Raw genomic sequence first — 14960 nt, 5'->3', positions numbered from 1 at the left:
TTTAATTTGCAAAGATAGTAGTTTTTTAATTATAACAAGCGATTACAAACATAGCCACCATAAGAAGCTGGTTTTGTATTTTTAGGAAAACCAAAAATAAAACAGAAAATGAAGGGAGATTAGACCAAAACATTCATAAAAGACCAAATACATAGACAGCCCCTTATAGGCTTTTACCCATTTTCCTCGGCGACTTAGTCATGTGAAAAGGTATTAACATTTGATAGAAAATAGATATAAAGGAGTTGATTAACAGGAATTATTAGTGGTGATTCTGGACAACATCTTATCGCATGTTTCTTCTAGTAGTATATGGAGCTCAAAAATTTGGCGACTCCAAGATATGGAACTACATAGTACACAATCTTAGAGGAGTTTCTTTTTTGATTAACTTAGCTGCAAATATACGTTAGACATAAAAGGTAGCAGTACCAATTCAGAAGAACTTGAGAGGAAACAAAGTAGAGGAACTCGGAGAATATTGTATCTCCAACACCTCTTGTCATAGAAATTGAAAAGTCTTTTAGCAACAGATCCTTCACTTTCGTACTTTGACCAACCCTGTATAGCACTTGGTAAAAGGGGATAATTTCCAGATGCTACTCATGCAATCACACTTCTGCAAATATTACAACTCCCAGTGAATTCCTCCAACATTGATAGAACTAAATATTTTGTAGCTTTGAGCGTGCAAGACATACGTGCAGCAAGGAAGTGTGAGTAGACTTAAACCAATATATCAACTCTTTAGACTGGGAAAGATATACCTTCTGGCAAATAGTACAGACGTGTTATAAGACACATTTGCAAGCTGCGACTCCAGATTGTGCCAGACAGCAAATAGCATACAAGGCATACTTGGGCTCTATAGCCTCTTCAGTGAGCTGTAACAGGTCCAAGAATGTAGCATAGGCACTAACAAAGCAACTCCACTATTACAGATGTGCATCAACTAATCAGCTCTTTCCTCTCTTTGGCTCACTTTCTCGTTCCTTAGACGCACTAGAGAATTTTCCCTTAGAGCTGCTATCAGGGGTTTTTGCCAAATTCCCGCTTCCTTTAACCTTTGACGAACTAGATTTTAGCTTCTCCATGCCATTGGCACTGGGCTTGCCGCCACTTTGAGGTGTTTTATTTTTGGACTTGACGGCAGCTGTAACTGTTTCTTGCTTGGACTTGTTGGCAGTCGTTGACGGGGTATCTTGCTTGGACTTGGATTTGGGAGTACTACTGCTAACATCTTTAGACCGAGCAGATGGCTTTTCAGTATCATCAACAGATTTGCCACTGCTTTTTTTAGATTGGGCCCTAGATTTACTGCTGGTTGTACCGTCAGTTCTCCCGCCAGATTTTGAGGTGCCATCTTTTAAGTTGTGCTTAAGCTTACCATCATCCTTGGATTTCTGTCCAGATTTTGTTGCCGTGTCTTTTGACTTGGTGCAGAAAGAGACCCACCACTGAAACCGTTAGGCTTCCCAACAACATGTTAATACATCACACAAGCACACGGTTAAGGAGAGTATACAACCTTTTAGGTGAAGCCTCCACTCTTTCATGCTTCGCTGATGATTCAGCATTTCTAGGTTTTTTCTTCTTCTGCCTGGCATAGCGAAAGCAGAGTCAAAGAAACACAAAGAATTGTCGTACTGCTAGATTATGAAGAAAAGATCATTTTTATAGAGGATTAACACCAAAAGTTTGTGGTGGAGTGGTAAATACATCCCTATCCTTAGCCATGAGGTAAATACTTCCCCATCCTTAGCCATGAGGTCACAGGTTCGAGCCCCAAGTACGGAGTTTCCTTTGGTAGGGAGAGCTTTACGCCCCAAAGTGGGACTTCCCGGCACGAATCCAGGTTAGTCGGGTCCCAACACGGGTAAAGGACACCAGGTGGAAACATTAAAAAAATATTTTTGTAATATATAGTGGTTGAGAAGAAAAAAAGCTAATTTTCATTTAATTATTTAGGTTTCAATTTCTTTTTAAGCATAGGTTATACATTCTGCTTCTCATATTGCCCCATCCGTGTAGCAAGATCAATATAGGCCAGAGAACCAGGGAAGGAAGCAGACAAAAGAATGAATATGACATTTCCCAAAACATAATCATTAACAAATACAATAACGCAATGAGTACAGACATCAAAATGAGTACGGTCTCACTTTGCTCATCCTACAGTAAAAAGAACAACTTCCATGGAAAAAAATCACAACCACCCCTATCATCATACCTACCACTTTTTTCAGTTACCAAAAAAGCAGAATAGCTGCAAATAGAACAAGGAAATCAAGAACTTGCATAAACCAGGCCAACAAAGCCAAACCATATAGACACAAGTTAAAATAAAACAATTTATACTAGCTAACCATGTGCTCAATAAGACTTGAAATCAACAACCTTTAACAGATTTCAAAGTTGGTCAACCAAGCAACTAAAAGGTTTCGAAAGAAAAGGTAGCCATCCCTCCTGTAGACAAACTATTATCGCTTCTCATCACATAGAATACAACAAAATTGGATTGTAAGCTAGCTTTGTATTCCATATGAAACAACTTCATTAAGAAACACATCATGAATCAGCAAAAGTTGAAGTGATAGACTTGGCCAAAGATCTCTAACCCTTTTAGCAACAAAGGTTCACAGAAATATGAAATAATAAAACAGCAATGAGAATCTCTTATTGTTTTCTTCAATTAAGATGTATTTGTAAGTAGTTATAGCGTAAAGAGACAGTTGAAGGACAATCTTAGATAGAAAATGCAGAAGGGTTCCAGAAAGCTGGACAATTAGGATGCTCCTAGCTCTACCATGGTCAGTAATTATAGCTTCAGGTGTGAATAAATGCCTTGAAAACCAAATAAGAATAAGGTGATAAACGGCTATGCTTACCTTTCGGAAGCTGCATCAGCACTTGCTATTTGTTCCTGTCAACAGAGGAACATACAAATGTATCAAAGAGAAACAAAATCATAACAATGCAAAATACAGCCAGTAACTAACCCCTTCTGACATTGGATCATCTTCTACTAACTTCCAGCGTTCCTCTGTGAGATTTATGTTTTCTACATCTCCATCAATGTAGACAACCTAATAAGAAATTATCATTCAAATATAGAAGGCTTAGTGCAAACGAAACAATTCAGTTTTACGCAGCAAAAAACAAACTGCACTCACTCTGTACTTTTTGGCAGAATCAAACTTCTCAACAACACCTTCATAAAATCTGTGACAACAAAGGAATATCAGCATAAATTCTACTCCCTCCGTTTCAATTTATGTGAACCCATTTGACTGGGCACGGAGTTTAAGAAAAGAGAGAACTTTTGAACTTGTGGTGTAAAATGAGGCATATATATTTTGTGTAGCTATAAATCATTGCATAAAAGTAAATAGTTTCCAAATAAGGAAAGAGGTCATTCTTTATGGCACGGACTAAAAAGGAAATAGGTTCACATAAATTGAAATAGAGGGAGTAATACAATATCTTGAGGTATCCCAACACTCGCATCCTCATTTCCCAAGACGCAGGCATAACAATGGTTAGCACCCATATTGACGCTGAAATGGGAATATCATTTCTAAGATGTAACATATACTAATGCAGATAAAAAGGTTCAAGATAAAATAGAACTGGAAAAATTACTCAGCAATTTCAGCGAACTCAATATGATAGTAATTCCAAACTATCAGAGTCAGTTATGAGGGGAAAAACATGCTGGACAGAAAAACATATCGGGCAGCAGCATAATAAAGTAAGAAATACTTACACTTTATCCAATGGCCACCAAACTTTGATTTTTTTACAAACCAGGCTCTCGCCATGTTGCACAGTCTCGCTCACCTGACAAGTAGAAGCAGTACAGTGGGGCAGTGTGGTTAGGTATTAATCTCCCAGGCAAACAACTTGTTAATCACACAGGAGTACTGTAGAAGCTAAATGAATTTAATCTAGAATAAAGCAGTTTGTCAAGATAAAACATGACTAACGATAACCGTCATCCTAAGTGAATTCAAGTAAACATAAGCAATCAGAAATGAGTGCCAACAAATGTCAGTTACACAGAAGAGGGACGGTTGGAGAAAGAAGGGCAGTAGTCCCCTTCCCATAAGAGCAAAAAAAAAATGCGCATTCATCAAGATTAAGGTGACATTTGCATTTGGCTTTTGTTGTTTCCTAACACAAATGTTAGGTTATGAAACAAACAGCTATTTTAAAGAACAGGCAAAATATATGTGTGTGTGTGTGTGTGTGTGTATACAAGCACTTAACAGGTGACATTTGCATTTGGCTTTTGTTGTTTCCTAACACAAATGTTAGGTTATGAAACAAACAGCTATTTTAAAGAACAAGCAAAATATGTGTGTGTGTGTGTGTGTGTGTGTGTGTGTGTATACAAGCACTTAACAGGTGGCAACAAATGGTAAGTCTATACTACTTGCTAACCACTATCGACTTTTATAACAAGAATCAGTTGGAAGAATTGCAGCATAAAGACACAATTTACATTTGCAAAATAGAACAAGAATAGCACAGAGCATTAGTATGATAGAAACACACAGAATACGAAAGGATTAAACAACATGAACAACGATTTAAAATGCTTACCTTGTCCTTGCCTGAAGAATGCTGCTTTCTCTTTGCACTTGTCCTGGGTGTTTCCTCTTCATTACTTTCATGTTTAGCAGAGTTATCAGGAGACTCTGGCGAAGGTACTATTTCCTGCACAACAAAATGATAACATGAGACAGGCATGGAGGGTCATGGCAAGTCTAACAGGCTCGGTTGTAATAACTGCACAAACACAGGACAAAATCCATATTTGTAAACCCCAGCTCTCATGCTAATGGACTTGGAAGATACAGACAGACTACATTAAAAAAAATAATATATATATATATATATATATATATATATATATATATATATAATAGGATACCATGTAGCACAACTGCATGAGTAAACAAAAGCATGAATGACATGCCCCAAAAACAATTGAAGCATGACAAAAACAAACAGCTCAAAAATAGCTGCTGTACACAGTTCTCAACATATATAAACAGAAAACAAAATCAGAAAAATGTTGAAGAAACAGAAGAAGATCATTTAGGCCTGAGGTTGATGAAATATGGAAGTTACATCACCCAGTGAGGATTTAAAAAAAAAAGGCGAGTTGTAGTTCTGGAGAGAATAAAGCTGTACCGATATACTGACAGATTGCTATCTATTTAACTCCTAAAAGAACAAAATGGACCCTTCCATGTCATTTGACTGATGTGCTAAAAGATCGCCTACACAATAAGGAGAACAAATGATGAGAGATCGCCTATAAGAGAAACATTTAATCCTATTCAGAACTATTATTCCTAAGACAAAGCGGCTAAGTATAGCAAAGTCAACCTTCACTTCTACAACTTCAACATCAGAACCCTCAATTGCCATGAATCCAATAGATTAGTGATGTTTCATACGGAAAGATCTAGATTCTTGCAAAAGTAAGACAAACCACCACAAGTTTTCGTATGCTTTATCACTCATGTAGTAAATAAATATTGCAATAAGTGAATCTCTTCATGAAACTAATTTCTAGAGTTCCTTCTCGAACAACAATAGAAGGAATTCACTGGCTTTGTTGTTGTTGTTATTGTTGTTGTCTTCTCGAACAACAGATTTTACTGAGCTGAATCTCTACTTCTGTCCCCAGACCTGTAGCACTGAGACCTAAACCGGAGTTTGTATCTCGTTACAGTTCCAGCTAGTTAAGGACAGAGAGGATCTGTGAATCCTTCCTTCCTGCATATCTGGTTTCAATTTCAGCTAGTTAAGGACAGAGCAGAAATTTGGGATCATTGTGACAGCAAGTTAAGTATCAGCATTGGACTGTCAAACACTACTGTACTAAATAAGCACTTTATTAACTTTAATTGTTACATTTGCTGGCATAATTCCTTCACTATCTTGAAGCTAACTTATGGCTCAAGAATAGCTACAAAATACAGCAGGGAGAAATGTGCAAGCCCAGTAGCTGGTCAAGCAAAGAAAACACTGAGCAGTGTAGAGGGGAAAAAGAAAAGAAAAAAGAAGTAGCAAAACAATTACCACAAATATAGAAAGGATTAAGTTGCAGAAGTGGAGCAGAAAAAAATAGAAGAAGGGGAGAAGGAAAAGTGGTGCACCAGTGGAAATACCATTCAGTTTTCATAGAAACCCACCTTTCACAATGGATCAAGACAACACAATCAAGTAAAACATAGTGCCATTCATAATTTGCTCAAGAGGCTGGATAAAGTGCAGGACTTACAAGTAGAACGACATAGTTGAATGATCACCTGAAGGCCAATTATAATAAGCTGGAAATAATTACTCACTTGGCAAAATGACTGAGTATACTCATTGAAATTTATTAGACTTCAGACTAGCTGTTCTGATCAATTGGAAAAATTCGATGAAAATAGATTGTTCTAGGAGAGTTTTTCCTGTACCCAAAAATTGAACTGCTCCGTTCTTAGTTACGGTTCTTGCTTAATGAGGAGTTCCTTCTTTGATCTTGGATAAGGAATTAAAGACACACTAAGACCACATGAGCTTCTGATAGACACTTAGACTAAAAATAAGCTAACAGTTTACTAGAATTAAAACAGACAAATAAATTTACAAAATTAGAATAGACATAAATTAACTTAAACACAGCTCCTGAGGCATGGAGAAGTTTTGCTGATCGTCGTGAACCCATAACCTCACTATAGACCTCCAACAGCTACTCTCTATCAGCTACTAGCTTCTGCCTCACGTGGGGATGCAGAAATATCAGTTTACACCTTAAAAACAGTAAGAAGGCCTAGAATATGAGAACCCGATTTGTGCTTGCACATTCTACTTTCTAATTAAAACAATATCTGACCAATAATCAGGAAAAATGGGCAGAAGAACGACAACTGATGGGGAATCAAAAGATTGTGTCACGTGTCTAAAGAAAACTTTTAAACCTGTATCATTACTCGAATGGCCACGATATAATATGCCAGAAATTCCACTTTAGGATCAAAGAAATACATTAAGATCTGATCCTACCTGGACAAAAAACTAATTGTTCAGACAAGCTTCTTTCCTTCTTTTTCCTTCTTACATTTCTGTCTAAAGCAAAAGAAATTCATAGAAGGGATAATTGTGCTTTTATTATGGCAAATTCTAGTTTTGATTTCTGGCATACTTGACACTAGAAACATTTAGATCCTTTTATTAATAATACCGTCAGCTATTGGTCCCCTCCATTACCAAATTTCTGCAAATGCAAAAGATATTATCATAAAACAAAAGGTACTAAAAGTTCTCCAAGGCATAAAATGAGTAATCTCATGATATAATAATTAAAAACATTGAATCTTGAAACATTTATCTGTAGTAGGACTAATAATTGAGGGACCAAAACAGCAACCTTGCACCACAGGAGCTTTTAGATACTATACATAAATTTAACTTAAAAAAAATTTGGGAACAAATTCAAAATCTAGAACAGTAAGAAAAAGTTAAGAGAAGAATGATTGTACATCCTACCTCCTTGCACTTCTGCTGAATGAAATGAACAGGTTGGGGTCAGCCCAAACCTCCCCCACCAACACTTGGTTGCTTCGACCCAAAAAACAAATTATACAGAGGAAAGTGAATTGTGCAAAGCTCTAACTCTATCGAACCCTAATAACTCCATCACACACCCAAGTTAATAGCAGAGACTAGACCGTCAGATACTGAAGCAGCTAGCAGAGATTGAATTGAATTGCAATGGCTCTGCTGCAGCACCTTAATATTCATATCATACTGAGCAGGAAGTCTATTTCTTCTCTTTTGACATTAGCTCGAGTAAGAGCTCCTAACAAGAAAGAGGAGAAAGAAGAAGACAACATGGTTTGGGGTTTTTTTTTTTTTTTTTTTTTTTTGGGGGGGGGGGGGGGGGTGATATACGGAGGTTTAAACTCTAATCTTTCGCAAATCTTCTATCTTTACACCTTAATAGCTTGTCTTTGATCTTTCACTATAAAGTAATGGACATATAGAGGTCAACTCTTAGAGCAAGGGGTTCATTTTTCAATTCAATTCATTAATCTTTCTCTAAGTCTAAGGAGCAGCTGTCCTAATTGAAGAATGGAATTTTCTCGACAGCCTCTGATGCATTCCTTAGTTTCTCTCTTTTTGTTTTCTTTTTTACCAGTACAAGCCCGCATGCATCAACTATTCACAGATAATAAGCACCCTTCTTCTCTGGTTTGCATCAGATAAGACTTAAAAGGAGTTAGGTAACTCCTTTGCATTCAATCATCATTATTTCTAAATCAACCCGCCTTTAGCCTCCACAGAATAAAACAGATTAGTGGCCGATCAAAATAAATCTATGAAACAATTATAATATGGCTGAACACTAAGTGTTGATAGGAAAATCTAAGTTAGGATTAACATTTATATAATTAAATAGATATTGAACATGTAGTGCTTCTATATAAAGAAATTCACGAATAAATACAATATGAAATCTATGTAAAAAATTTGAAGGGCTGCTATCTGAGCCAGAAAGACTGACACTCACGTCTCTCTCATTTCTAGTGATTTTGCCAAATGCCAATGTAGGACGAAGGAAACTTACAACTTAAAATCTCACTAAAGAAGCAGTAAAATGCCACTAGGGAGAAAAGAAGCACTTCATCTTCTCATGACTTGCTGCAGCACAATGAAAGATCCCAGTGCAGAAAGGTACGTGAAGCCTACACATTACTTGGAGTTGCTTTCGTACTGAGAAATTCAAGAACTTAAGATGCTTATCGGCTCTTTAACTTTTGCAGGTCCAACAGCTGCTCAAGTGACACCAAAGACCACCTGTCCTCTACTTGTGCAAATACCTTCTGATTGAGAGAATCTATAATAATGCTGATTTTACCAAAACCATATATCTGATGACCATCTTGCATTCGCCCGGGCTTAAGCTGGAACAACAAATCATTCTGTTGTGCATAAACTTCAATAACTCTTTTCAAGTTCATCTCATCCCCGCCACCTGTACCGTCCATTTGGATTCCACTGTTCGAGCCCACAGAAGGACGGGATTGAGATTGCGCTGCTGCTTTTTTCTGAGTCTCAAACTGCCTTTGTTCAAGAACCCTAAGATAACTTATGTTCTCCCTCAGACCAGGTTCAGCCACCTCTGAACCTTCAACAGCCTGGTTCATCATGTCTAGACCGACATTAAGTCGATAGCGAACGTGTTCATTTGCCAGAAGTTCAGGTGGAATGAGTACCTTCCAACCCAAATACCATTTTGTCACTTCTTCAAAGTTCGGGTTTTTTGAGCATAACCAGTGATACAAAACTACTTCCCACTTGTTGAAGAATATATCCAGTATTGGAAGCATGTGATGGATGGGAATAGCAGTAGCCCAAGTACGGACCCAATAGAACTGATCAAGGTTCTGATTTGCTGGATTTATTTGGAATTCATGCATTACATTTAACAACTTTGGAACAATAAATCTGACCATCAGTTTTTCCCAGTTAATTGCATCAAACACGGTCTTCCAAGGAGACAATATGTAGTATGCAGACATATCACTTGGGTGCCAAGCATGCAGTACACTTTCCAATCTGTTACGTATAGTGTGATAGCAGCTTTCCAACCTTTGACCCAATAAGGGCAGCCATGGATGAACCCAGGAATGGATTGGAATTGTTTCTCGACGTGGATCCCAGGAGTCCACAGCAGCTGATAACTTGGGCAAGACAATGTTTTCCAATATTGTCTGAAGGACTGCAGGAGGCAACAGCTTCTCCCAGGACTCCAAAAAACGAAGCATTGGTTCAGGGTCCCTTGCCTGCCAGGTATTGGTGCCAGATATTCTAATGGCAGGGAAAACAACTTCCATGAATATTTGAGTATAAGGAGATGCAGCATCAGAGATAGTAAAAATGTCATCGCCTTGCAAAAGATACTTCCACCTGGAAACCACCTCCATTCCATGTGTTGGAGTTTGAAGTGGATCCCATCCTTGAAAAACACGTATAAATAAAGGCTGAGCATATGAGCATGCTATGCTTGACAAGTTGCAGAGTTTGTATTCCTCAGAATACTGCTGCTGCAAGTCTGCAAATGCTGCTGCAAGGGAGTCTAAGGTCAGAGTACCAGATGTGCTCTCTTGCCCAATCCGGTCCAATACACTGACAATCTCTTCCATATTATCAAGCTGCCTTTTCTGGCGAGCGGCCTCAGCTTGAAACTTCTCCTTCTCCTTCTGCAAAGCAACAACTGTTTCTCTCTCATTTCTTAAATCACTGTCAATTTTCTGTATGTCAAGTTCCGCCAAATCCACAATCAACCTAATATTATGCTGAAGTTCAGGCATTGGAACATCATTTTCCCTTGCTTTATCTTCCGCGTTCAAGTTCTCCAGATTCGCCAAGACTCGAACCTGTGGACCCCTCATATCAAAGACCTTCTGAACAACTTCCAGGCCCTGCTCCTGCTTTTTGGCTAACAACTCTTCAGCTGTAATGTAAACCTTCTTCAGTTTTTTAGCTTGCTTTGACCAAAGCTTCTCTTTTGAGTGGCCTTCCACAGGTTGAGCAGGACGAGCAACAGGCTTTCCCTCTGATTCTTGAAGAGTTGGTGCACTAGTCTCCTTATAGTCGTTGAAGCCCATTCCCATATTCTTGGGCCTAAGCTTTGCCTCGACCGGAGCCAAAATTCCTTGCTCATTTTTTCCCAACCCACCTCCCTTATAACCCATCTTCTCAAGCAACTTCATCCCAATCCCCTTGGTATGCTTCTCAAAGCCACCAACATCACCACCAGGTTCCCTTCTCCCTGATTCAGAAGATTTCTTGGCCAACATAGACTTCTCCTTTTCCCTTTCCTTCTCACGTCTTAGGGCACCTTCTTTAATCTTCCTCCCAAAAGCAGTGGGCAGAAAGTTTTCCTCTTCAATTTCAACCTGGGCCTGTGTTTTGGTGTATTCATCAGCAGCAATATTCTTCGAGGAACTAGTACCAAATCCAAGGCCAACAGATGCTCCAGATCCCAAACCTTTGCTCTCTTCGGACATTTTCTGGTTCTTCTCCTCTTTGAAATTGCGATCTATTTCTTGGTCGGGCATGACAGTTCCAGTTGAAACAAAGTTGACAGGTTTGGTGAGGTCAGCCTTCGTGGAAAGGCCTTTTTTCCGCTTCTTGGAGGATCCCTCGTAGTCAGAGTCACTATCGTCGGAAGCAAAAACACCATAGAGGACATCATCTTTGGTTTGAACATGCTTCTTTTCTTTGCGCTTCCGGTAGTAGAACTCGCCACCGATCCACTGACCATCTTCAAAATCGTTCTCCATCCCAAACCTTTCCATTTCCTGATGATCATCCATGTGGTGGAACTGCAGAAAATATGATTATCATACAGTGTCAGACCACCTACAAAACAATGATCTCTATACTGGAAATTCCTTTATGGAAGCCCTGAATGAGGAAAAAACTAAGTTGACCAAAATTTTGGGGAAATTTTGAGAATTGATTTCCCTGGCAAACGAATTACCTTCAATTTCACTGCTATGTACTAATTTATATTAGTCCTTTTGCCTCCTTTGAAGCTTTTTATCTTGGTCAATCTTCTTGTTCATGCTGCAACTAGAAGCTGAAGATGGGTTGTGGACTACTGGACTGACTCTTATTGGTAAGTTGTCGAATGGGTCGTGTTGTACTGGGAAAAAACACGGGAGTTTTTCACATGAACTTATTAATTTATTTTCTGTTTTGCAGTTTTCAAAAAGTATATATATTTTTCTTATAAATTTTATACATTTCTCTTAAAAAAAACTCTCACTCTAGTCCTCTCATTAATAACTTCAATTAAAGAATTCAATTATATCATTTCCTCTTTTCACACTTCTCCTCATTTCATGTGTCCTAATTTTTTTAATGCGCAAATCTCCTCTTCTCTCTCTTCGATAGTTGCATGTCTTCAACAAGAAGCTAGTAATTTTACTTCAGTTGTTAAATGATTTTGGTTGGAACCTTCAAATACTGGATATAATGCCATACTACATATTCTATGTTCCTATTATCCATATAATGTTAGGAAAGTGATACTTAATCTAACAAGTTATACTTAGAAATCTATACACACGGCATAGAATATCATGAGATGACAAAAAAAAAACAGTTGCTAAAAGTTTCTTTAACAATTCAAAAATTGTTAAACTCTAGCAAAATTATTACTAATAGGATAATGACTCATACACAATCCAAATGTGAAATTGGTCACAAACTTACAATTGCTCATCACCATATACAATTATCATACATTTGTAATACAATTTCTGCAACAATTATGATACAATCGTGATACAATTCTGATCTTCATCTTTTTACTGATCTTCATCTTTTTCAAGTTTCAATCACAACTCTAAACTTAAATTCTGATACAATATTGTAATATAATTGTATTAGTATTGTATTAGGTATTAATTTAGATACTGATATATCAGATACAAGTCAAATACAACTTTGATATAATTGTGATACAACTAGAAATAATTATGATACAATTATCATACAATCATGATACAATTCAGAAACTTTTCTTCTTCGAGTTTCAATATGAAATTTTACCTAAAAATAACTCTAAACTTAACCAATCTCCCTCAAAATTGAGATATAAACTCCAAGTTATATTCTCAATCGTTTGCAAGAGCACCCAATCCAAACAAATCACAAATTCGTAAAATCCAAATGTTGAATTCAGAGATTCAAAGTTTTTTAATAGTTGTCAGTGGAGAACTCTTTGCTACTGCAATTTTAGAGATAATGTCGATGAATTTGTGTGAAGAGGATGAGAACAAATCACAAATTCGTAAAACCCAAATGTTGAATTCAAAACTTCGAATTTTTTTAATGGTTGTCAATGTAGAACTCTTTGCTACTGCAATTTTAGAGATAATGTCGATGAATTTATGTGAAGAGGATGTGATTTGGATTAATTTGAATGAAAGAGAGAAATATTTCAAATTTTTTTTGAAAATGGGATGAAAGCATTATTTTAGGGTCTTTGTATAACTCATATACATGAGAGTGAGAGAGAGGGGGCTGACGTGGGGGAGAGGAGAGGGAAGGGATGTATTAGTTATCCTAGTTTTAAGGATGCTCTCTTTATTAAGGTTTTGTATATAAATAGTAAATATAGATAGAGAATATAATTTTTAAGAAACCTAAAGAAAAGTGGTAAATAAGTTTCTACTATAGTATAACTAGGTAAATTTTTCAAAAAACACATGCATGGAAATTTTATTATTTAACCTAATTATACTATTTAATTTAGAAATTTTTACTTAATTACCATTCCTAATCAAGTTTTAACTTAGTTACGTGGTCATATACAATTTACCAATTATATACAAATTAGTTTTAAACGAGTATCCCTTGATTGTAGCCTTTTAATTTAGTAAATCCCTAAAAATCCTCACAATTTCTTAATTATCCACATAAACCCCAATCTTTCTAAAGGATTTTCTTCTTTCTCTCCTTGAAATCAACCCTCTTTCTACACCGATTTCTACAAGGTTTTTTCTTCTAAAGCTCATTGGTAAGGTCTCGAATGAGTCGTGTTGTGCTGGGAAAAAATAGAGACATGGAAATATTATTAATTAACCTATTTATACTATTTATAAATATATTTTTCTTGTAGAAAAGAAGGATAATTTCTAAATTAATTATTAACATGTAAATTATGATCGTGCCCAAGCAAATTTATAAATTGTATATAATAAAACTGACCCTTTTGTTCTCCATTATATGTTATGTTGTGACACATTGTTTACCATCAAAATCGGATAACAATTAAATTTGTAAGTGGTTTTAAGGATACGCGGATTAACTTGACACAAAACGATAAATTAGATTGCAATTGAAATAAATAATGATAAAGTAAATGCAAGCCACATGAATTGAACAGTCTCAACCTTGGAAGGTTAATCGCCCTTGAGCCGGACGTACTTCGATCGGTATCAAGACACAAAAAAATAAGAGATTAAAGAGAATAATAATGTATTTCTTTGGAATACGTGTTACCATCCCTTTTACAAGTAACTAGACCCCTTTTATATAGTAGGGGAGTCCTACATTAGTTACAACTCTATAAAAGGTAAAAAAATCTCTTGATTTACTGTTTGTCGGTTCCTTATTGATACATGCCGAGATTCCCGCCGTAATATCCGACCGGTCACAGATATTTCGGTCATCTGTTATGCTAATAATGTTTCTTCGAGGTCGTTTGAACAAGGAACGATTACGGAGTCACGGCCTCGGTGTTATCAAAGGCAGGTGTTTGATCCCGGTTGCTAACCCGGTGTGGCTTGGGGCCGATCTTCAGTCCTTTATTTCCATGTCTCGAGTCCGACCTATTACTTTTCATAAAATGGAAAAAGATAAAATCAAAAAAAAAATGAGGGAACGGGGATGTGATACTCAAAACGACCGGTCGGGTCGTTACACCCCCACTCCCTCTATTTCTTCCCAAAAATCCTTCCTTCCCTTCAAAGTGTTGTCCCCCATGATAAAAAAAAATTAAAAAAAATCTTTTGCTATGTGCTTGTGTGCATGTGTGGGGACAAGTTAGTTGGGATAAGAATCCCAAGAAGGAACTCCTCTAAGATTGTGTACTATGTAGTTCCATATCTTGGAGTCGCCAAATTTTTGAGCTCCATATACTACTAGAAGAAACATGCGATAAGATGTTGTCCAGAATCACCACTAATAATTCCTGTTAATCAACTCCTTTATATCTATTTTCTATCAAATGTTAATACCTTTTCACATGACTAAGTCGCCGAGGAAAATGGGTAAAAGCCTATAAGGGGCTGTCTATGTATTTGGTCTTTTATGAATGTTTTGGTCTAATCTCCCTTCATTTTCTGTTTTATTTTTGGTTTTCCTAAAAATACAAA

The 14960-nt window shown here is 36.9% G+C and overlaps 2 protein-coding genes across 3 annotated transcripts; both read right to left on the bottom strand.

Moving 5' to 3' along the window:
• Positions 1-366: 366 nt before the first annotated feature.
• Positions 367-3606, bottom strand: LOC104116800 (sister chromatid cohesion protein PDS5 homolog C-like). Of its 2 annotated transcripts, XR_011408821.1 has the most exons (7): positions 3479-3606; positions 3174-3222; positions 3000-3086; positions 2889-2923; positions 1529-1600; positions 768-1437; positions 367-619 (listed from the first exon to the last, which is right to left on the bottom strand). XR_011408821.1 is itself a non-coding variant. In XM_018777868.3 (6 exons), exons 1-6 carry the CDS (start codon positions 3589-3591, stop codon positions 957-959), a joined length of 837 nt encoding a protein of 278 aa, XP_018633384.3. In that variant the 5' UTR covers positions 3592-3606; the 3' UTR covers positions 367-956. The 2 variants fall into 2 exon arrangements, 1 of the variants encoding a protein (XP_018633384.3); XM_018777868.3 differs by having other exon boundaries at positions 367-1437.
• Positions 3607-8417: 4811 nt separating this feature from the next.
• On the bottom strand, positions 8418-11721 carry LOC138891378 (septin and tuftelin-interacting protein 1 homolog 1-like). The gene is made up of 2 exons (XM_070177738.1): positions 11555-11721; positions 8418-11396 (listed from the first exon to the last, which is right to left on the bottom strand). Exon 2 carries the CDS (start codon positions 11385-11387, stop codon positions 8805-8807), a length of 2583 nt encoding a protein of 860 aa, XP_070033839.1. The 5' UTR covers positions 11388-11396; positions 11555-11721; the 3' UTR covers positions 8418-8804.
• Between the last annotated feature and the right edge of the window lie 3239 nt (positions 11722-14960).

Source organism: Nicotiana tomentosiformis, chromosome 6, assembly GCF_000390325.3.
Source record: "Nicotiana tomentosiformis chromosome 6, ASM39032v3, whole genome shotgun sequence".
NCBI classification, from domain to species: domain Eukaryota; kingdom Viridiplantae; phylum Streptophyta; class Magnoliopsida; order Solanales; family Solanaceae; genus Nicotiana; species Nicotiana tomentosiformis.
Note: the sequence above shows the minus strand (reverse complement) of the source record. Positions and strands in the feature narration are given on the sequence as shown.